General features: G+C 47.4%; 1 protein-coding gene across 1 annotated transcript in view; it reads right to left on the bottom strand.

Annotated features, from left to right (window-relative positions):
• Positions 1–24534, bottom strand: part of LOC144113401 (uncharacterized) — a 199513-nt gene that overhangs the window by 28931 nt on the left and 146048 nt on the right. Inside the window, exon 3 of the mRNA XM_077646442.1 lies at positions 14643–14712. Coding sequence (XP_077502568.1) covers positions 14643–14712 — 70 coding nt within the window. The remainder of the gene's footprint in view (positions 1–14642; positions 14713–24534) is intronic.

Below are 24534 nucleotides of genomic sequence, written 5' to 3'. Positions count from 1 at the left end.
ACTGTTAGCGGACGTGAGAAAACAGGTGAAAAATGTTTGGTTTATGGGGGTTTAACATCCCAAAGCGACTGAGGCTATGAGAAACGCCGTATTGAAGAGCTCCAGAAATTTCGACCACCTAATTTTACCGTGCACTGACATCACACAGTGCAAGGGAATTCGGCCGCCGCGGCCGGGATCGAACCCGCGTCTTTCCGGTCAGCAGCCGAGCACCATAACGACTGAGCCACCGCAGCGGCAGGTGAAAAATGTTACCTACAAGGCTGGTTAGCCAAACTAGTTATCTATTACAATCAGGCCCGCGGTGGCTCAGTGGTTATGGTGATCGGGTAATGACCCGAAAGACGCGGGTTCGATCCCGGCCGCGCCGGTCGCATTTCGATGAAGGCGAAATACTAGAGACCCGTGTACTGCACGATATCAGCGCGCGTTAAAGAACTACAGGCGGTCTAAACTATCCGGAGCCCTCCGCTACGGTGTCCCTCATAGCTTGAGTCGCTTTGGAACGTTTAATCCCATAAAACCAAATACATCTGGTGCTAATTAGAAATTTGCCTCGGGTCACTAGTAATAGTTTTCAGTTATATCAGTTTTTAAATTTCGAAAACGCGGTTGTCCTCGGCGCGCTAACTCAACAAATTTTGCTCTTTCACGCGTCATTCGAATATAGCGCGGCTGCGGCGCGCGCCCAGCGACGCCAAAACAGTGCACGTCACTTTAGGGCGCACGTACCACGTGGCTTTTTTTGTACCGCCCGCACTATGGTGCTCAATGCTGCTCGCTTGTCCAGCCTAAATGGAGCAGATAATTTCACGTGGCACATGCGTCAAGAAGTGACGTGTACTGTAGGGCGTCTCTGTGTCCACGCCGCAGCCGCGCGATATTCGAATGGCGCGCTGCAGCGCCGAGGAGAATTGAGTTTTCGAAATTGCAAAAACTGATATGGCTATTAGTAATGGCAAGGTACAGGTTTCTAATTTAAATGAGACGCCTTACTGTAATAGTTAAAAGTTAGGTACATTATAATTTAGTTAACCAGCGTATAGTTAACATTTTCGCCAGTTTTATGACGTCCGCTAAATTTATGTACCAATATGCCGCATAAGCTTTCTTGTTACCGCAAAAAGCCTATTTTTAATAAATAGTAGCGGGCTTGTCTGAAACACCCGGCGTACAGCTACATTGTGGTAAGGCCTATCGTTTAAGGTTCATCGTTGAGGCTCACAATCCACAGCGCAAATTGAAATTTACATTGCCAGCTTCGACCAGCGGCACTGACGGGAGCTTTCTGGTCCGACAGATTTTTTTTTTTTGGGGGGGGGGGGGGAAGGGGGGGCGAAGGGGAGTGCTTTTCACTCCACCGCTTTTCTCGCAAGCAGCAGCAGCTACGCACGCCGTGCGCTGTAACCGCCACTTCTCCCCATTTTTGTCATCTTATTTTTTCCCCGCAAGTGCAAAAGTGCGAGTTCTCTCATAATAAAGCACTTGAGATACAGTACTGCGGAAAAATGAAACATTAGGTGGCTAAACATCATCTAAATTCCACGATTACATAACAAATCAGGGAATGGTTCACGTTTTTGACATAGTTTTATATGAGAGCTATAGCGATAACAAAAAGTAAACTGCAGCAGGTGCTCGCCAGTAAACAAATAACGCCGCGAAGATAATGGAGCGCGATAATTCGCACTGGGAATGTCATGGTTGTACTGTGAAGCAGTGAAAGTAGGAGATGAGAATGTACAGCCTCTATCCTCTTTCAAAAGCGCTGCATTTGAAGACGGTCAAGCTCTCCGCGACTTCCGCTGATTACCATGTGTGATTACCACTGACTGCCACCATTAACATTGTGTGAAAAACACAATTGGCTTTGCAGGCAGTGTTCTATGAGAAACACCAGCCAAAAAAAAAAATCAAGCGGCAAATAACGGCATAAACGTGAACTGATAGGTCGCCCAGAATTCTTACACATGTACTGACAATTATAGCTGCGCCAACTGACTGCTAGATGTTACTGAGAAAAAATTCAGAAAAACGAAGTGGAGCGCTTTTTTTATGTTTGCGTCGAAATCATTTTTTTTCCTTGAAGCGAAAAAAAAAACTAAGTGGTCATGAAAGATAAAAAATAGATATCCCATGCTATTCGTACCAAAATTTCGCGAACGCAAGGCACTCGTGGTAATCTACGCTGAGGCTGATGGCAAAAAAAAAGTGCAATGAATGCACGCTGCGTTGCTTTGCCCTGGCTAGGAAAGGAAGTCTAATTTTATTCTGAATTCAACATCCTTTCGAAAAAAGAAAAAAGGAATACAAACGAAATAGATCATGCTATTAAAGATCTGATTGCGGCTTGAAGCAATAGGTTGAACTTTCGTCACGAAAATAAAGCTTTGCGTGAAGTCATTTATATAGCGTTAATTTTCGAGATATAAATATATGCACCCCGCCAGAAACGCTAAAGCTAGTTTGCTGCTGGATGCATGAATAGTCCTGCTCTCACAACCAGCGTTTGCAGGCGATGCTACAGTTGGCGTCGAAAATAGATAAAGATGCTTGTATGAGGGCACGCAACTGCACATTTTAATACCACCAGCATGCCCAGCAACTTGAAGCAGCGGACTAAGGCAGTACGTCTTGTCCTAATGAGCGTTGCAATTAGTTTTCATCCTCGCCATTAAAAGACGAGACGGAGATTTGAATAGGTTGTTTATGCTGGTAAATTCTTACCAGTTGCTGTGTTTCTAATTAACTTATTTCCCAGAAAGCCGGAATACGGAGCAACTTGTCCTGAAGTTATTTTATTTTTCTGAATTAATAAGACGACATTCTAGCGGTAATAAGCGATTCATGAAAAGTAGCGGCAGTAACGACGTCTCAGCCTAATTTCTTTTCTTTTTCATCTGAAAGGTATTCGCAAAGCTATACAGCTTTTCGTACGCTTGCCGCTTCGTGGTCTCATTAAGAGCACCAAGAGCCGTACTGAAAGAAACTCAGTATGCTTAGATGTCCTGTTTGGCAAGCTGACTTTATGAAAACCTTTTACCGCGAGGAAAAAAAAAAAACAGCGAGACCACATATTCCTTACATAACGGGATTCTGGGCTTCGTGTGACGCTATGTAGCTTTGGGGGACAAGCACTACGTGAGCAGGGAAACAACGCGATTATAGAAACAACAGCCTTTCCTCTTTCTTTTGGGAAGCTTGTAAGCGTTATAAATGCGATTGCATGCGTACACGCAGACTTTTGGATGCGTGTAATGTGGTTACCTCGCGTCCCCAAAGCCTCGTCGCGAACGAGCGCTTTCACATCAGGCCCTGATCATCAATAACTGCCCACCAAGGCAACCGCATATCGCTTAATCCTGCAGGCTGCGTGTTTAATAGTCTTCGTGCGTGGGGAACATTTCGACGTCGTAGCTTGCACCATTACTCAGTTATCACGCGCTGCGTATTGCGGACTGCATGCATAAGAAAAGAGCCTGAAGCCACTGGTGAAGCTTGCGCAACATTTCTGGGAAATGTAAGTCGGTCAAATGGCTCCCGCAAAAGGAATGTTGCGGATTATTGCGCAACCGACGCTTACGTGCCCGGATGAAAGCAGTCCCGATGGATGGTAAAAAGAAGAAAATAATGAAGAAGGACGCAGATCGTTTTAGAAATCTGCGTCCAGAAGAAGCGCAGTGGCATGTGCAGGGTCCTCCACGAATGCAGCGCACGAGTTGAGACCGTTCGTTATAACCAGCTTAGAAGAGCGTCGTTCGATCAACGATCTCTTATGCGCACACAGTACTCGACTGAAGGAGGGTCCTCGTAAAAGTGATGTGCGCTTGGTACAGCGCCCTGAAAAAAAACAGAAGCCTCCCCGATGACTCGAGAGGCGGAGTAAGACCTTCGTGCAGCCCTAAGGATATGGCAGGTAATGGTTGAGTCGCCACTCAGGGGACTTGCTGAAGAGGTCTCGTTTGTTCTTGAAGCATTGCTGAGAGCGCTGAAGCAAGTGAAGTAGCGCAGGAATTGGACGAAACCAATCATTTCCCAGCTAGCAGTGAGGATGCCTTGCGCACGCGCACTAAAGAGCTAGATATTTCTTTATTCCCTGCGATCGGCCACGGTAAGATGATAGCTGTGGCAGAAGCCAGGAGAGCACATCACTAAAACTTACATTGTGGTATGTGGGGCTTCGCGTACCGAAGCTGCTCGTGGGTTATTTAGAGATAATGAATCGCACACTCAGCCAGATACTCGCTGTTGTTAACCGCCTGCATGGCTATAAGACTTGCGGAACTTTCAAGGCTCAGGCCTGAGCAGGATTCTGTTTGACTCTGCTCAACTTCCGCTCACGTTTGCGCGGGAAAAATAAAGGATGCCGTGCTCAATAACATTTGGGTTTGACTCGCATGTACGGACCAGACGCGCACGGAATAAAGCACTTCAAAGCAGACAACCTGTACAACTAACAGACCACCGTCAAGAAGGCAATAAAGGCGCAGATAAGACAGCAGTTGCTAAAACCTGTTCCGTCGTTTTGTCTCCACTGATCCTTCTTTAACTGAATCACTGGAAAATGCACGGCGTGTTCCGTACCAGCATTACAATGCGACGACAAAGCGGTTACGGAATGCCAACAAATATAAGGGTTTTAACGCTAAGCCATTATGTGGCTCATTCGCAACGAAGCTCGGTTCCGTCTTTGACAAGCAGCATTGGTCCCAAAGATTCCAGTTGGCGTCGCTATGGCGTCAAAGAAAAACAGTTCACACAGACGCTAACAGGACAGGTGCCTGACCTTCGGTGTTTGTCCTCGTTCTTTTGCGCTGCTCCCTCTAGCCGTGCAACGAGCCCAAACCACAACTCTACCTAGAAGGGTTGTTCTGAAGTAGCGGAGAATTGAACCCAGGTTGCGAGGCGAGCACGCAATCCATAGGCAACAGAACCGCGTTGCTGCTCAGTGAAGAAAGGTGAATCTAGTATCTAGTAGTAGGTCTAAAGCAAGCCGAAAGCGAAGCTGGTCTCTTCGAGCCGCCGCGGTTTCAAATCGCGCTTGAGGGCGTAAGCATGGTAAGCTTTTTTTCTGCAATACGTTCCGTTGGATGTACTTCGGACACCGGGTTTTCGTTCTCATGACCGTTCTAATGCTAACGCATTGATAAGATAACAGTAAATTAGATCGGAAGAGATATCATGGTGTCGTCACAGCACGTACAACTTCGGTCAAAAGTCTTCTGGTCACATGATTTGCTTTTCAGCCGCATAGTGGAACCCTTATCGCACCTCTCAACTTCTAGATCTTTGTGAGGGAAATTCTCGCCTTTACCTTTTAATGCTATTTCGTCATTAAGGACGCCGTAAGTAATCCACTGTGCAACTGAAAACCTAACCATATGTGGACTGAAGGCTTCTTCACGGGAAAGGGTAGCTTAAAGTTTAACTTTTATTCCGAGAACCACTAAGGATATTGGGCTTCATTGTCATACCACCGTAATATAGAGAATTTTAAATAAAGCACATAGCATTTCATCTTCTACTTGAATTCCATTTTGTTGTTAAATAGTCTTTAGGTGTTGAGCTCTGATTGCGTAGATCTCTATGCTGGTTTAACTGCATTTGTTTTTTATTGCTCTTCTGTTCTACTTTCTGAACATCCACTCCTGTAACAGTCCTTTATCAGGGATGGAAGCATGAGTAAATAATATGGAATGAATGAATGAATTAAAGATAAAAAAGACGTCCCCACGCTAGCTAAACTATCGCTGTAGCTTTTTCAGGTTAGTAAGCATTTTAGCGGTCATCGTGCTTATTTTACTGATGTCTCTAAAACTTTGCCTGGCCTGCTTAGTGCTGTCGAAAAAGTGGGTTGCACGATAACAGTCACACTGCACCCTGTTTCAACTCTTTGCGCAGACTGACCTTTGCGCGATTCTTTTAGCACTGTGAGACACGCTAGATAAGAACCTACGAAAGGTTGCAATATACTATGATCAACTGAGCTCTTTAAATAAGAGCCGTTGCGTCTCTTGGCGAAGCAATAAACTGGCTACTGCACGTCGAAAAAAATGAAATATTCTGCTTGCACACACAAAAAAGATGTAACAGCTGGAATGAAACAGCCGACGAGGCAGCCTGTGTCAGCGTAAATGGCACGGTAAAAATACAGCGCCTACGTTTCCAGGGTTTTAGGGGTATGTTTAGAAAGAGCATCTAGGCTTGGTGGTAGAGAGCCTGGGATTTGGAAACCAATAATAAAGATAACCCCATAAAGCCTTACATATCTTAACGGAGAAGCCGTCTACACAAAAACCGACAATATTAGGAAGTTGTTCTTTGTCGATTACGTATTTGACATAGCAGGTTTCTACACAACCACCTACTGCGAAGCGAACAGCTACGTTTTTGGAATTACTTCGAAATGAGCAAACTATTATGCACATACCGTAAATTCCGGTGCACAGCCCGCGGGCTATGCATGTCTAAAAGTTAAAATTTCGTGCTTTGCGGAGCATCTGTCGGAGAGGACTATACAACATGTTCTTTTTTCAATATCGCCACATATAGCGTGAAATGTCCCATCTAATTATATGCACTCGTGCGGGCTATGTACCAGGTGCGGACAATAAGGTAAAAAGAAATATGTTTTGAGCCAAAATTGAGCCTTGCGGATTATTATACACCAGGTGTGGACTGTAGATCGAAAATTGCAGTATTTTTGCCTGCCTGCTTTTTAAGAACTACTGTTGCATGCTCTTTCATGTTCTTTACGAGAATATACCTCCACACCCTATACACTTTTTTATATATGTTTAAAAACTTATTTGACGAAACTTTAAACTTTGCGTGCCAGTAGATCGTTTACCGACTGTAGCTTTCAAAGTTACCGCCTTTAGCAACGTAAGTTTGGTTTCAGAAGTTCTTCCACGCCTCGGGTTTGGTTCATGAAGGCCTTAACGGCTGCTGTACCATAAAACTCCGACTTGCTACTACTACTGCTAACTGAATGCCGCTTGTAGCAGGTGCGAGTAGCATGCACCTTTTGGTTTCAGAAGTTCTTCCACGCCTCGGGTTTGGTTCATGAAGGCCTTAACGGCTGCTGTACCATAAAGCTCCGACTTGCTACTACTACTGCTAACTGAATGCCGCTTGTAGCAGGTGCGAGTAGCATGCACCTTTTGGTTTCAGAAGTTCTTCCACGCCTCGGGTTTGGTTCATGAAGGCCTTAACGGCTGCTGTACCATAAAGCTCCGACTTGCTACTACTACTGCTAACTGAATGCCGCTTGTAGCAGGTGCGAGTAGCATGCACCTTTTGGTTTCAGAAGTTCTTCCACGCCTCGGGTTTGGTTCATGAAGGCCTTAACGGCTGCTGTACCATAAAGCTCCGACTTGCTACTACTACTGCTAACTGAATGCCGCTTGTAGCAGGTGCGAGTAGCATGCACCTTTTGGTTTCAGAAGTTCTTCCACGCCTCGGGTTTGGTTCATGAAGGCCTTAACGGCTGCTGTACCATAAAGCTCCGACTTGCTACTACTACTGCTAACTGAATGCCGCTTGTAGCAGGTGCGAGTAGCATGCACCTTTTGGTTTCAGAAGTTCTTCCACGCCTCGGGTTTGGTTCATAAAGGCCTTAACGGCTGCTGTACCATAAAGCTCCGACTTGCTACTACTACTGCTAACTGAATGCCGCTTGTAGCAGGTGCGAGTAGCATGCACCTTTGAGCGAGTCTATAGCGTAAACAAATAGCTAGACAAATATAAAACTTGTGGAAGATTTACAGGGAGAGGGGAAAAAATGCGCTGTGCTTATATTTAGTGAGCAGGAGTCGCGGTCGCACAGGCAATGCTGTTAATTTATGGTACCGTACGCTCTGCGACCAGCTAGGTATTGAAATTTCACTTAATTTCAGTGGAGACCTTACTACTGGCGAATCCAGAGCGAATTATTGAGCCTATTAAAAAAAATAGTTGACCTTTCAAGGTATGGCTACCGCTTGCTAAGCGAGTCTAACCTACAGGGCTACAGCAGTGTCCTTCGCACCACATGGAAAGAATTTCGCGCTTACGACCCGTATAAACGAACTCAGGTTCACTCTAGCGTTACGGCGCTGTGGAAGCTTTCGGATGCATTCGCGGTGCGCGCTGTATATTCTTGTCGCTCTCGATCTGTCTGAAATAACCGCAGGAGGTTTCGGGCAGGTAACGGACATGGGAGAAAGAAAGGACAGTAACGTGGTTGCTTGCGCACCGGGGCTGCTTTAATCGCCCCGTGGGCAATGCGAAAACTTAGTGTGTCGGAAGTGTTTGTGGCGACACTTATCGTATCAGCAGCCGGGTTTGTTTATGAACAGCGACACCGTCTGGCCTACGTCGCAAGGAAGGCCAAGGGAATGGGGTATTAGTTGTGAGAGTCGTTATCACGTAGTAAATATTACTTTTCCGGGACTCCCGTGTGGATACCGGGTTCGTAGCACAGAATATTGCTCAGTGTTGCACTTGCCAGTGAAATCCTAATTTGGAAGAGCAAAACTGATGGTCACATAGAAAGCAGCACGAACTTAAATAAAAAGTGACCAAAAAATGACGCACTAGTGGGCAGTGGTGCAGGTGCTGGCCATCCCTGATTATGGTACGGCCATAGAGCCTGCGAAAAAAAAAGTCCGAAAATAGAAGAGGTGTCGCGCGGCGCTTCACGTGGCAAGCAATCCGCCCACACGCTGCCTTATTTGCCTCCCTCCGCAATCAGCCCTATTTCATTTTCCTCCTTTCAGGCATCGTTTCTTGTTTTCAGCCGAAAATGTCGTGCCAAAAGTCGTTGCCATGCATTGCGCTTACTTTTGAAGCTGCACACGGAGTTCTTCACTCCATGTATTGGTTGGAAAACACAAAATGTAACCATAATCGCGCTGCACGAGCCCGTTTAGGACTTACTTTGATCTCATCGCTGCACATGCGAGTTAAAAGTTAGTTTCAAGAAACCACTTTTTACATAACATCCAGCCGTCTCCTATATAAACAGATAAGGGAGTGCGCGCACCAGGGCAGAGTCCTTTTTTCTCGCTATGAGTATCCACATGCGCCGCGACATGCCGCAAACTTAGTTTCGCGCTAAGCAACGAAACCGTAGCAGCTGCAAGAAACTACGCTTAATAGCTAGTAATTAAGTGACGCGCCGGCTGGTGACCAATGATGCAAGGTGGAAATTGGTAATTACAGAAGGAGAACGCGCACGCCCGCGCGGCGTGACGTCGCTTCAAACTTGCCAAACACCAGTAATCCGGTCGGGAAACTGGGCGCACGCGCGGGGTGGGACATGGGTGAGAGCAGCTAGAAAGTCTATTCGTTAGCGCGCCATTCATGGTCTTTAGCCGCAGTAGAAATTGTGAAAGGCAGCTAATGACGCACCCAAGCTTCCGACGCACGCCCACACACTAATCGCGTTGGCGGTCGCTCCTGAACAAAGTGCGGGGAACGGATTTCACCAAATCAATAACAATCAGAAACGAGGACATTGAACGCCAGCGGGCTCGTGCACGACAGGATTTTATGCTGAAGTTCATTCGTGGAGCGTTATTTCCTGTAGTTTGTTTCTTTTTCGAGGCGAGAATGTTTTCAGAACCTTTTAACGGGAAGTGCTGCGGGAATATGTTTTGCGTCCCAGAGAAGAGCGGTATGCAGGAAAAGTCTTGAGTGGTGCATTAGATCATATTACACGAGGGGCATTGAGTAAGTTCTTCCCCCTGAGCTGTAAGGTTTCTAACAATTCATGGATTTGAAAGATGTTATTTTGGAATGGCAGTTTGAAGTTTCCTCTCTCAGGCAACGTTTCCTGAAGCAGGTGGCGGCACTGACATCGTTGGATTAGCCGGAAATAGGGCGAAATACATGAACTGTGGTTAAAGCAGCGTGTCATGATCGAATTGCTCACTACGTAAGGTGTTGTACGTACTGATATCCACCGTCGAATGAGAGCCGTTTTAGAGAAGCCTGAGTGGACGTTAACAAGGTCAGCGAGTGGATGCGAACTGTACTCGGTCCGTTCTGAAAGACCAGTACCGCAGTGGACGTCCGGTCTCTGCATTCACTCCATATCTGGTAGCAGGTATTGACGATCGAGCTTACGCTTGCGGTTCATCGTAGTAAGCCGGGTTAATGGCAGATATGGTCGGTATATCTCTCGGAACGGAGAATCACGTCATCAACAAGTAACTCGGGTTCAAGGAATTGTCTCTTATTTGGTCCCTTCTCAGCTAACAAACGGCAAGAAACAAGCCCTCTGCGCTTGTACTAGCAACATATGCCTCGTTATGGGGCGGGAGCAAGTGTCCTTCTCTGTCGTATCGTCAAGGATGATAAGATACGAGCTCCTCATAAGGACCCAACTACTAAAAAACAGTGCATGGAGTGCATGCATACGGGCTTCCCTCATTCCAACAAGTTTAAGGCATAGCTATCAGCTGGAAAAGTAATGGTCATAATCGTTTTGGCACTGTGACGATATGCTCGTTCATTTTTGGAACGTGGCGCAAATGTCGACTTAGTGTGCTGCGCGCGGACTCCACAGAAATTGCGTGCATGCCTGCATGGAATGTTTACGCAGAAAGATGCGACCATTCAACGCCTCAACGCTTGGTCGCCCACAAGTCGGGAGGCTAACCCGCGCAACAGCCGGCCAATAAATGCCAACTTCAAGTGGCTGCCTGCCTGGGCCGTGGTTAAACGCGTCTTGGGATGAGAAGTAGGAGCGCGAGCCCTATAGATTCCTGACGCTATAAAACGCACACACATGCGTGTGTATCGAAAAACGTAACGCAACAGAAAATATGCGGTCGGCAGAGTTATGAAGCAAAAAAATATATAAAGAAGTAGCAGCGCAGGTACTGGGTTGCATTTGGGGATTTAAGGGCGCCGGAGGTCTCCCTTTGTAGTGTTCATTTCTCGGCTAATCCTTTTAGCCTTCTATTATTGATAGCTGCCGCTTGTGAATTCAGGGCTGATAGCCGCCTTTTCTTTGAGAACAGTGTGGACCACAGTTTGCGGGACCATAGTCTGCGGCTCGTGTAGCTCCAGCTTCGGTCGCATAACGCAGCTCGCGTGCTGTCGAAGTGTGTGGGACTTTGTGGTCACGCTGCCTATGCGGGGCACAGGCACAGCCAGCTGTGACTGCGAGAAAAGCACGCGCTCAAGTGTTCCCACTGTAAGTGTGCCACACAGCGTATTTAAGTCGTTAGAGAGAAATAACTGGTCTACAGCTGTATTTGTAGCGAGGCGGTGAATTATTTTCCCGCTGAAAATGAAGAATGATGAAAATGATGATTCTTTTAGGCTCGAAACACATGTGTGTCCTACATATACAGTTGTGAAGAGAAGAATGAGGCATGAGAGTCTACGCGGCGCCTTACTAAAATGTGGCTGCGGAGTGGAAGCTGCAGCTGGCACCAGAACCAAACTGATGCTTGTATGGTATATTGGCTATGACAAACGCAGTAGTGGAGGGCTCCGGATTAATTTACACCACCTGGGCGTTCTTTAACGGCAACTGACACCTGACAGCACACGGGCGTTTCTGTATTTTGCCTACATCGAAATGTGGCCACCGCGCCGGGATTCGGACCCGCGACCTTGAAATCAGCAGCTTAACGCCAAATCCACTGACCGGCCGCAGCGAGTACCAGAGCCAAATTAATAAACCTATTCGCGCTCTGTAGTACGCGCGCTACTTCTCACAAAAACCCAGTTTCGTTATGTTCTACAGTGTTCATAAGTCTGTCGGGAAGCTAGTTTATTTACATTGCGTGTGTGAGACAGGTCTGGACGTTTGTCTCCGAGATCCGTGTTAAAGCTTTTGTGTGGCATGCCTCGTATCTCGTGTATGCTTGGACATGCGCATGAAGCCTTGAACATTCCGCAGCCATCACCTCTCATCTTTACCCTCTCCTCATTTCTGTCTTTTCTTCTAGAGTGGAGTAAGAGGCCAGAAATACGTCACTACGACCGAAATTTCTACACTTTTTCTCTCTTGCTTTCTCTCCCTCTTACTCTAAAATTACCCATGTCTTGCCGACGCCTAGGCTTTAGCACTCCGGATCACCATGGGTGCTGGGTTGATGAGCGCAATACAGTCACGAATGTTCGTCAATGGGAGAAGCCATGAGTATTGAGAGAAGGCATTGAATAAGGAGGCTTATACAACAAAGAATACAAAGGACGACAAACACAAAGGTCATTAAAGAACTGTGTAAAAAACAAAAATGAAACTTTATGCATGTACATGAAGTTGTGTTCGCTAGTACAGTATATTTGAAGTAAGCAAGTAATGCAGAGCCCAACTACCGATACATTTCAAGACCAGCCGTATGTCTTAATCATAGGAACCGAATGAATGGTATAATAATCATTTTCATTCAAGAAACTAACGAACCACCTTGGCCTCCAGGACAATGGGTCGCTGGCAACTTTGGACGGGCAATTTTTGTGAAATAAAAGAAGAGGGGGAGTTTAATTAAAGTAAAACTGCCTTTTATGTTTAGAAAATAAACCTGCAGGGCATTAAGGTGCAGGATAACTCTCGTTTAAGAAAAGGCAAGGAGAAAACAAAAAAAACACGTGCGGGGTGTAGTAAGGAAAGGCCCTCATTTTTACAAAGCGGCACCGCACCAACCGGCTTGCCGGCGGGGACTCCTCCATCTTACTTCATTCGCATTGTTGTCGTTCCAGTCGACGGTGCGGAGAACAATACTTATGCCTAGGGCACTTACGATGCTCGCGCGGCAGTCAGCGCAAATAATGAAAGGCTGCGGGCTTTTTTTTTTGTCTTTTGAATCTCGCGGCAATCTGAGGTTGGCTGGGCGGCATTGATACGAAAAGAAACATAAAAAAGGTGTCGGTCAGCAACGAACCGCGTGTGAATGCGCTTTAGAACTTCTCGCACTCACAAGAAAGAAAAACCTGAGGAACACAGCGGTCGTGGACGAAAGAACAAACTAAGCATATCATTCCGCTGATTCGCAGAATTATTATTTGTTATGCAATACGCGATGCTGGCGCGCATATAGGAGGCGGTGGCGGCCGTCCCTTTTCACTTTGTGCATACTGATGGGCGTGGTAAATGTCACAGGGACATATAACAGACTTGGGAGACCAAACGATGCCCAGAGTTCTCATAAGTTCACTGTGGCAAGCCCAGCACCAAAACAGACTTCTGTGCTTTGGGCAACGTTATCATCACGACACTGAACACTCGCTGAAAAACCGCACAGCGCTGTGAACACAGGACATGTTCAGGAAACGCACGACATGCAGTCACACGGTGGCACGAGACCGCTAACGAACAGCCAGTTACGTACAAAGACCTGAGAGACCTCCGAGATCCTGGATCCCTCAAAGAGCTACCTACGCGCGAGCAGCAGAGTTCGAATTAACAAGACCGCTAACGAACAGCCAGTTACGTACAAAGACCTGAGAGACCTCCGAGATCCTGGATCCCTCAAAGAGCTACCTACGCGCGAGCAGCAGAGTTCGAATTAACAAGACCGCTAACGAACAGCCAGTTACGTACAAAGACCTGAGAGACCTCCGAGATCCTGGATCCCTCAAAGAGCTACCTACGCGCGAGCAGCAGAGTTCGAATTAACAAGACCGCTAACGAACAGCCAGTTACGTACAAAGACCTGAGAGACCTCCGAGATCCTGGATCCCTCAAAGAGCTACCAACGCGCGAGCAGCAGAGTTCGAATTAACAAAAACCTCTTTCTTACCTAGTAGCGCTGCAGAGGTAACTGGTCAAAATAATTTAGTTTTATTTTTTGTACACACTGCAGCGCCGAAGTATTATAGCAGAGGAAGGGGTACAACATTAAAGTGACGAAGAGTAAAGTCAAATCACATGAAAAAAGAGAAAGAATACAAAGGAGAAATGTATAAAGATCAATGAAACAGAAAAGTTAACAAGAGCATATCAGCAAGAGTACATTCAGTCTAGAATTCATGGTTTGAAAGAATAGCATAGTCACAAATCACTGATTAGATTTAAAAATACATCTCGTCGAACACACAACTTCAACAGGCAACTTATTCAAGTCAGAAATACTACGTGGAAAAAAATGATTGCTTCATATAGTTCGTATTGCAGGTAATTTCAGATATTTTAAAACTTCGTTCTCTGCTGTTACAAGTCTGGTTGGGTGCTATAAGGTAGTTTTGCTTCTCGATGCCTGTCGAGTCGGTGTATACTTAGTGCAGAATTTCGAGCCTTTGCTTTTAGCGCCTTATCTGTAGCGGTTCTATTTGGATGCGTTTTTTTATCCGAGTTATGCTGACATGTCCGGAGTACTGCCTTGACATAAATCTGGCTGCGCGCTTTTGTAATGCTTCGTTATTTGTTTGGAGTGGTTCATTATTTACAACAGCTTCTTTTTAGCCCTAATATGTGAGTGATGAAACGAGAAGGCGGTGCCAGACTGGTGTGGCAGTTCACTATGACTGACTGGGGCTGCACCAGTGTGCCAGACAAGAACGCATGCAAAGTTTCGTTGCGCTGTTGTCTGCCTGAGGCGCATTTGGAGCGTTAGCTAACCGAACGCATTCACGTACGGTTACCACTGAAAGGACACAGGCAAAACACGTGGAGGAGTGAAAGCGTTCGGAACACTTACGGGTCCGGTGCCAGGTTCTGCCTTTTGCGGTTAACCTGGTGAGGCTTGGGCTCAGAAACCATGTTAACGTCTGGAAAACAGAGAAAGGAGGAGTTGGGGACAAAGGGGAGGAAAAAGAACGCCGTCGGCAAACACTGAGTCACTCTCTGACAAAAAAGTGAAAAAGAAAAAATTGTGTGCCAGGAGAACACGATGCAAAAAACAGTGCAGCGGAGGGGCGCCGTGATTTTGAGAGAGGTAGAGAGAGAGAGAGAGGAAAAAATTCAAGAAAAAAGAAAGGATGGAGAAAAAGGATAGAATGCTGTGAGGGGCTCGAATGACGTCCCAGGGACGTTGCGTACAGCGCGTTAGAAGGTAGAAGAAGAAAAAAGACGCGATGTGAAAAAGGTCTCACGTGAAAGAGCTGGAAGAAAGAAAAGGGGAATTGTGGAGTGGGGGAGGGCGGAGGGAAGGGGAAGAAAAAAGGGAGCGAGTTGAAAAGGGGGCATGAGTACACAGGCAGTGCGCGCGAAACAATAATTAACAATTATAATCCCTCGACCAGAGGCGAGGCTACCGTGCTTCCATTCTCAATTATACACTCCAAGAAGCGCCCCTTAACAACAGAGCCACTGGGCGACAGCTTGGGAGCTTCGGGGCTAGGCGGGGGGCCATTAAACAGCAAAGCTCAATCTGGGGACATCACAAAGGAAGCAGCAGGGGAAGACATGCACGAGCAGGCATGTAAAGAATAAAACGAACACCGGCCTTGTTTTTCTTGGTGAAAGAGGGCGGGTGAGGACAAGAATTATTAAAATCAAGGCCTCCCCCCTCCTCTTCCGCCTTGATATTTATGAATATCAAGTTTTACAAGTTCAGGGCCCGCCCTTCCCTGCTTATTTTTGGGCAAGACAACAGTGGGGACATGTTTCTATAGTGTGCTGCATTTATTTGTGATCGCGATGGCTTTACCCCACGTGCTGACGTGCATTTAGTTTTGCCTTTCATCGCGCCGCCTCAGAGGAAAAAACCTACCCTCCGAGTATCTCCATGTTTGCGTAAAGCAAAATCAAGTTCGCTTACAGCTTACGACCCGACATTCGTCTTTCTTAAAAAAGTGAACGCGGCCCAATAACTTTTGCTTTCTCCTGCGCCTGAACTTGCAAGAGGATTACCTTTAGAGCGGCCCGGCTTCTCATCCTACCCCTCTTGGTGCAAAGACAAAGGGTGCCGACGAGGGACTCTAGTTTCTGAATATTTTACCGGTCCGCGGGACTAGGAATAAATCACTTCGACAGTGGGATTACCCATCCCCACTGCACCCTCGTCTGTACGCTACGCCGCCGCCACGTGCGAGTGTGTGGCAGCCGAGCGCGCCAAAAAAAACAACACACACACAAACGCAGGTTGAGGAAACCGCGTCGACACTTACGTCCCGTCGCATGGCGTGGACTGTAATTTTCATATTATACCCGAAGTCTTCGTAATGCTCAGAACTGAGGAATAGGGAGCCGATGGTCGTGCTTCATCGCCCATCTAATTATTTATTTTGGAAGCGGGAAACGACGCACAGCTGCCCTCTTAACTACTATAACGCTCACGGGTATTTTTCTCATGCATGCACGTGCAAATATATATTGTCAACAACATCTGAACGCTTTAATACAGACCATCGCGCCATGCTGAGCATCAAACGGAGCACAATGCGCCATTTGATGTTCTGGCGCAAGCCGTATCACGCACACATTGTTCAGGGTGAGCAGCATCACGGTGTAGCCGTCTTCCCATGCTTCTAATAATATGTGCAAGCATGCGTGCTTCATATATATATATATATATATATATGGCATAGCGCCATCTGCGCTCGCTAACGCGATACGCTTCCCCGCGCCGACTGGTTCCGGCGCGGCGGGGGTGACCGCAGCTGGCCGGCATCTGTGGCCATCTGGCACGCTCATGGCGATGAGCGCATGCGCAGAGGGTTCCCGCGCGAAGCGGATTGCGCTATGCTTAATCCCTAATTGGTGAACGGAACATGGCTCCGGGATCGAGTGCAGTGATGGTGGGGGCATTGGAGTCTGGGGGATGTGGGACCGTGCTGCACAAAATACGACTCTGAAACGTGGGCGCATGCGCAAGCGTACGTGATTAATACTCACACGGCCACGTGTTACTGCGCTTCCGTTAAGGAGGTACGTCTCATTTACGCCAGGCTCCTACGGGCTTATATCATTGTAAGGTTGAAACTAGCCACAGCGCGTATTTTCAAACCTCTTTCGTACCAGCACATGCGTACTGGAAGGAATTGCCCGTACGGAAGCCGGTCAATATCTTGCGAGGCAAAGGCGCGATGTCAAGGCGACAAGCAGGTAATAAGCAACTGTTGTTTCGCCGTCGCGAAAACAAAATCATACTGCTCATCCACCAAGTCTGCATTAAATTAAACTGTCCCTTCACACCCATCACGCAATGCGTGCGCTGCAGCCGTGATTTGGATCTGGGTTGCTCTGGGGAGTTTTCCTACACGACGAATACTCGAGCAGACATCGTTTCCTGAGTGCAAATGTCAAGCCCTCGAGGCCCGGCAAAGTACGCGTCAAAGCCCGGAAAGAGTGGACCTCGATCGGTCCTCCTCGAACGCGACACTGCGGTCGCTCGCGGAACCATTGAACGTTTCCGCGAAGGCGCAGCCACCCCCGCCCCCTCTCCGGAAGCACCCGAGCCCTAGGCCAACGCTGCCTAGAAGGATCGGCGCGCAGAACCCGCTCCTCCGTGTCCAGCCGAGGGGGGCACAACCTCGGTGCCGCATACGACGGCCGCGCTGCCCGATAACCCTCGCCGCCGTCCCTTTCTTCCGAACGCCTTTCTGGGCTTCCGCGCGCCAGCCGCCCAGCCGGATGTTTTATTTCCCACCGTCCAGCGCAGAACCTGGCATGTCGAGTGGCTTGTGTGAACGCTCCATCTCACTCCGCGCGCTTCGCTGTCCCTACTTTGCCGCGGCACGTCGTGGAAATGCAACCTCAACCGATCTTGACGGAGCCGCGGCGAGCGGGAAAGAGATCTTGCCGCGGCTTCGGCAGACAAGCGAGGAAGCGAGCGCGCGTGGGAAAGAAATACAAACAGCAGCCGTTCGAGATAAAGGCGGCCGCGAGAAAGAAGCGCCGCTGCCGGAGAGATAAGCCCGGAGGAAATGGCCGGCTCTCGCCAAGTGGCTCAACCAGGCCGCGCTGAAACAACACCACCTGGGATGCGCCACGCTGAGCCGCCCTGTATTGGCTTTCTGCCCGACAATGCAGAGGGGAAAGAGGATGGTAGGCGAAAAAGAAAGCCGAACACAGAAAACATGAGTGATTGCATCCGAGGAGAAACTTTGGGAGAGATTGAGGCTGTATGGCGCTTCCTGGCCGCGCCGCGAAAGCAGGCATGCCCGCCGATAGGCTGCTCCGTTTACAAACAAACAACGCGAAATCGGTTCTGCGAGCGAGATAAAGATTGTACTTGCGGGAGCGCATCCCCTCAGCGTATAACTTCTCAAAATACGAGGTAGGCGCAGATAAATCAAGAAACGTGTCAGGAAATAATACCGATAAAGCGTACACATATCTGGAAATGAGTGTTCCGTGGGCCGAGAGCTTAACCAAATGTTGCACGCTAGCTACTGCAGAGACGCTACTGACAGGGCTATGAGCGTATTAATAAAAACGAAAATCAAGTTACGAAGGCTCTATTGTGAGCGTTGCTTGAGTGGCTCTAAAAGCTGGATGAATGAGCGACAATGTTTTTGTTAAGCTGTGTGCTTCTTCCAACCAACCTATGCAAGAACAAAAAGTCAGTTTTAACCTGGAGTATTTCCTAACCGAAAACCAAATGCAATAAGGAAAACGAGTGACAACAATGTCAGCAAATACCCAATCACTGTTTTCTTTTTTCGATTTTGGTTCTGTTGCTGCTGTACTACAAATACACGAAACTAAAGATGCAGAAAAACAATCGCTGCGCAAATAAATAAACATAACAGACACGATTTAGCTCACGGAGCATCGAGGTGAGTTTATTTACTCTTATTTATTCAGTATTAATAAAAAATATATAACTTGAGCCCCATCTGTGAGCATCAGGGAAATAAACAGAATTTTAGCCGCATAAATGTGCGCACGACAAAAAAAGTAAACATTTAGGGCCATAATGTACTTTGAAGGGCTTCGGTACTATCTTCGGGCAGAAGGAGAGAGGTATAAGGAGAGGAAACTGTAAGGGCGCCGAGAGTCTCGTGTACGCGGAGGAGGTAATTAGAGTTCGCAGGCGAGAGGGGCGAACACAAAGAAAAGACGGAGGAAGCACCCCTTCGGTGTACTGAGCGCGAAAAACGAGCTCGTCCAGCTAATGAGACGCTCGAATTCGCTGCGCTAATTGACGTAGCGCAGCGTAGAAAGAAAAGCCCTCCATTTGGCGACGGATCGCACGCATGACAGTGCAGCCTAACGAAATTGTGTTCGGAGGAGAAATGAAAGGCCCGGGCCGCATCACACGGAGCGACATCCGCCTGCGTTGTTAATGAAGAGAGAGAGACAGATCGGAATAAGGAAGGATAAAAAAAGGAAAGCTCGAGTGAGTCAGATCACAGCGAAACTGTATTGACACTGCGCGCGCACGATTACACGACCCACTTTCAACCGCGACTGATTAGACGTAATGAATACGCCTAATCTCTAATCAAGTAGTTAGTATCATTGTTTTCTGTGAAAGCGCGGGATATAGGCGGAGCTAGGAGAATATGCAAGAACGTGCTGGCGACTGTCATTGGAATGACCTCAACGCCTGCTTAGTTCAAAAAGGAGGAGGGCAGAGGGAAGGGGTGGGATTCGCTAAGAAAAGAAAGGGTCACGAGGAAAGAGAAAGAGCAAAATAAACAAGAGCATAATATATTTACTCACGCGCTGGAAGGATTCCTACGTATATGAATGTTGCAAACTGTTTCAGATTAATAACAGCATATGTCGTCGATACAGTAAAAAAAGATGGCCTTGTAGTTCATTGTTACCTGCAAGAAACTTTGTTTTTTTACGAGTCTAATGCTTTGAACCGCGCACGAAGTAGCTGCCTTCTGTTCATACGGTACTGCTCATCAAAAAAGGGCACAACGCAGAACGTGATGCTGCTTGGCGTTTAAAGTGGAATATTTAGCACTCTCCCTTAAATTAAGATCGCGTATGACTATGGCGGAGAGTTTACGTTTCCGAAACGTCCCGTTACCGGCTGCGGGTCTGAAACAGACAGAAATTTGATTGCATTCAAGCCACTGACGATGTGAAGAGCTCATTATTACACCCTTTTGAGTAGAGCAAAATGATATCGAAGTCGCGTGCGGTCATGCCCACACGAGCGCACTACCGACCATCGCATGACATGAAAACGGTTCTTATAGATGCATTCCGAAGCTGTAAAGTGTTCTGATATGACATTGTGTACCTGCATCTTCTACTAAGCACGTAGCATGACATCAATTTTTTGCATGACCGGTGTACCACACGTCCAAGCACAGGAAGAGATGAAATCCCGGAGTCGGCGGTAAACTCCGCGCGCATCGTCGCATGGTAGCCGTAACCGATGAGTTTAGTAGAAAAAAAATTGACCGAAACAAATATGTCTGAGAGAGAAATACACATGAAAGTCGTGGGTTTCAATCTAGTGGGAGACTTGAAGCTCCGCGTAACACAGAAAACACAGCACGTTAAATTGTTGCTCGGCGCACACCCACACGCGTAGCAGCCCACAGAAAAGGCTGTGGATGGAGCATGACCCAGATGACGCTCGCTAGATTTGTCAAATCATTTTCGAAACTTTTTCGGCTTGTAATATGTGCTGATTGGATCTAGATTTTACATGTCAGGCATCATCCGACGGGGAAACTGCGCGCGCACGTCGCATGGTAGCCGTAACCGATTAGTTTAGTGAAAAAAAAATATTGACCGAAACAAATATGTCTGAGAGAGAAATACACATGAAAGTCGCGGGTTTCAATCTAGTGGGAAACTTGAAGCGGCGCGTAACACAGGAAACGCAGCACGTTAAATTGTTACTCGGCGCACACCCACACGCGTAGCAGCCCACAGAAAAGGCTGTGGATGGGGCATGACCCAGATGGTGTGTCTTAACACAGCACGTTAAATTGTTACTCGGCGCACACCCACACGCGTAGCAGCCCACAGAAAAGGCTGTGGATGGAGCATGACCCAGATGGTGTGTCTTAACAACTCAATATTTTATCTGACGCTCGCTAGATTTGTCAAATCATTTTCGCAATCTTTTTTGGCTTGTAATATGTGCTGATTGCATCTATATTTTAGATTCCAGGCATCATCCGACGGGGAATGTGCAAAGTGCGCGAGAGGCTGACAACTTCAGTTCCGTTTTATCTTGGCAGATATTCCGAGCGCGCCAGCTAAGAAACGCAGGACGGCAATCCTGCCAAGCCAGGGGCAAAAGCTATCATATCTATTAATAGGCAAAGCTTTTTGTGTGCTGCGCGCGAACTTCTGGATCTCATCAACATCTGCGACCGTTTCCTGGCGTCCACAAGTCGCGCAGTTGAAGGGCCGATTTCCGCGCTTCCACCGGGTCCTCTTCGGGAGCCTTACACAACCGCCTGTTCCATTCAAAGATAATCGAGTAGGACAACGACTCGTCGTCAAGAGTTCTCGCATCGGCCACTATGATATTCATGTACAAGCCGCCGCAATGGCTCAGTGGCTCCATCATCATCGGCCACTATGATATTCATGTACAAGCCGCCACAATGGCTCAGTGGCTGCAGCGTTCGTTCGGCAGCAGAGGAAAAGGACACAGGATCTAATCCCTCCGCGGTGGCCACATTTCGATGGAGGCGACATGCTAAAGCGCTCGTGCGCTAAGGTTTAACTGTACGTTCAAAAGCCCCGAGGAGCTCTCCACTGCGCAATGGTTTCTGGCCAGGAATATTGCTCTGGCACACAGAAATCCATCATCTACTAAACACGTTCACGTAAAATACTTGAGGGGTTTACATGCTGGCCTACATGCAGAGCTTTGTCGGATCTACCGTATTTGCAGGTCTGGTGGCAATTTTAGAGACAGCAACGACTGAGTTAAAAGTGCTTAGTATCACAATGTCGTTGGCTTCGGAGCTTGAAGCCTTTGGAACATCATGTGCTACCCTTCTGTGGGCCAGTTCTTTCGCTCTCATTCTACCCCTACTAAAAAAAAGTCCCATAAAAATGGAAAAGTTTTGCCTCCCAAGCAGCACTAGACAGTTTCCAGTTCGCCTGGCGCCACAAGGCTAAAAAAATGGCAGCGAGTTCCTCCGCTAAGTTGCCTGGAGCAGATTGGACATCGTTTTCATTGCGGAGCCACAGCTGCATCACTATTCACGTCGGCATTGATAAACTGTGCGATCAGTCAGTGGAGGAGAGCGGCGCGCTCCGCGGTTGATTATGACAGATGAAACTTCAAGGCAACTTATCTCCCGAGCGCAAACCGTATCTGGGAACCGACAGGCTTTCAGATATGGCTGGCCGTCATATTTCAGCTCGATCAGTGTCTTTCTGTTTTATGCCATATTTCGCGAGAATTTACGGGAACGAAAGCAGTTGAAGGAGATTAAAGAGCCGAAAGAGCGGTGAAGAAAAGACTGAGGTGTTGGAATAAACATTTGATGGTGACGCTAGCGTACGTGCTTCATTTTTTTTTTTGTGTGTGATCGTTCTCAAACGTCTTTCTGCCTCTAATCCACTCAGCGCCTTTTGCCAACTCGAAGTTGTTCTGTGAAAATGTAAGGCATTGCACCTAAAGATCGGTGGTTCTTTCCGGCGCTTCAACATAGAAGTGATCTGCCTGATACCGGGCGAACTCTGTCTCCCATTATTCGGAAGTGGCTCTCATGGACGTCAATTTATCGGAATTGCCGACAGTTCTGGTGTCGTCTACGCCACGAAAAAAACTGGTGCCACATTGATTACTGCCGCTTATGTTTTTGTGCGCAAAGCACTTTCATTGTGCAAGCTCCAGTTCCGGTCGATGCTTGTGAGGAGAGCCCAGTCAGAGTGACTGGGCTCTCCTCCCCCACGCGGACGGTTGCACATTGTGCGAACAATGACAGAACGTTAGATAACGACTGCTGAGGCTTCTTCCACCCGAAGGTGCGACTTAGTAGCTGCTTATGGCGAATGACATCAAGTCTGCAAGAGGACTTTAAACCTAGAGCTATTTGATGAGCTGAATGCATATTTCCAGTGCTCTTAACTAGCATGTTTTTCAAAATTTTCAGATTTGCTTGGGATTTGCACCACAGAGCAGCGAAACTCTTCCAGTATTATCACAAAGCACGTCTTTAACCTCAAAGCCATTGATTGAACCACTTAACTGTGCTGCTAAAAGGCAGGAGGAAGAAAACAACTGAACAGATTATGGAACTTGCTATTAGGTACCGCATTAACACACTCGGAAGATCAAAAAGCGTACGAGGTACATAGAGCTTCGTAAAGGCTAACTGCAGCGAAGGTTGAAATCATGTGTGATGGGTTTATAGGTTCATGGGGTTTAACGTCCCAAAGCGACTCAGGTTATGAGGAACGTCTTAGTGGAGGGTGCGATTAATTTGTACCACCTAGGGTTTTTTTTTAACGTGCACTGACATCGCACAGTGCACGAGCCTCTAGCATTTCGCCTTCATCGAAATGGGACCACCGTAGTTAGGGATCGAACCTGCTTCTTTCGGGTCAGTGGCCGAGCGCCATAACCGCTGTGCCACCGCGGCGGCAAATTTATGTGTGAGGCCACGTGTTGACGAAAGCGTAGTTACGAATCCGCATGATCTTTGAAGAATTGCGTACTTGTGGTATGCGTTTCAGTTACGGCGTCGCGAGCATACATTGTCAGCCTAGAGGTACATCGAAGACTCTGTTATCCGCTTCTGAAGGAAAGAAGCCTAGTTTAGAGAATACTGAGCATAATTGTAAAGGTTGAAAGGCGCCTTGTGGCTCGTCACCGTCGGACGGTAGACAAGTTTGTTGGAAAAACCTTGAAAATTCTTGCGAACCTTATGGTCGAAGGAAGTTGTGTGGTTGTCTGCACCTAAGGATGTTCGTGTTCCGCGAACATCTGTAAGCTTGCTGCGCAAATTAACAGGGCGAAGGGGATTGACGATGACGTTTTGTTGGACTTCAATCAGTTACTGGCGTCGCGAACGGTGCCTGTATTGCTTGCATCTTGTCTTGAGCACAAAATCTCGAACCTGTCGTGTCCGAGGCTGTTGTGTGAAACAGTTCCTTTTTTTTTTTCTCTAGCATCTCAAAACATACTGAGATCACCTGAGAAAAATTTACGGCGCCATGGGTCACACCACTGAACGGTGGACTGTTTCGTGTGCAGAAAGATTAAACGCCTGGAAGTGGCGAAAAGATAACCATGTCGGAATTTGGGTACAATGTGCGCTTGGCTGCTAAATACAAGTAATTGTCGTCACCCTGCCCGCGGCACCGCAATGTTTGGTGTGGCAGATGTAGTTCTTCGTGATTTACGCAAGTACCCTTAGAAGTATAGGTACCACACATATTCATGACGAGTGGCAGCAAGGCAAAAAAAAAAAAAATTCGAACGATTAACAGCCATCCTTTTAAGATAAAACATAATCGACCCTGCGTAAAGTCTATCCCAGCTGTGACCACACAAATTACAGGGAGATTGACGCTAGAGGTCGACGCTCCTGGATGCCCATTTATGTCCGTGAAGAGGAGCTACGGAATGCGTAGTTTTTATTTCCGACAGGAAGCCGCCTGTCAACAAGACGAGACCGCCCACGTCTCGTCCGGAAGGAATGCGCCAACGGTGAACAAAAATATATGCACATCTAACGACGCAGACGGGGACGACGTTCATC

Source organism: Amblyomma americanum, chromosome 1 (assembly GCF_052857255.1).
Source record: "Amblyomma americanum isolate KBUSLIRL-KWMA chromosome 1, ASM5285725v1, whole genome shotgun sequence".
Taxonomy (NCBI): Eukaryota; Metazoa; Arthropoda; class Arachnida; order Ixodida; family Ixodidae; genus Amblyomma; species Amblyomma americanum.
Note: the sequence above shows the minus strand (reverse complement) of the source record. Positions and strands in the feature narration are given on the sequence as shown.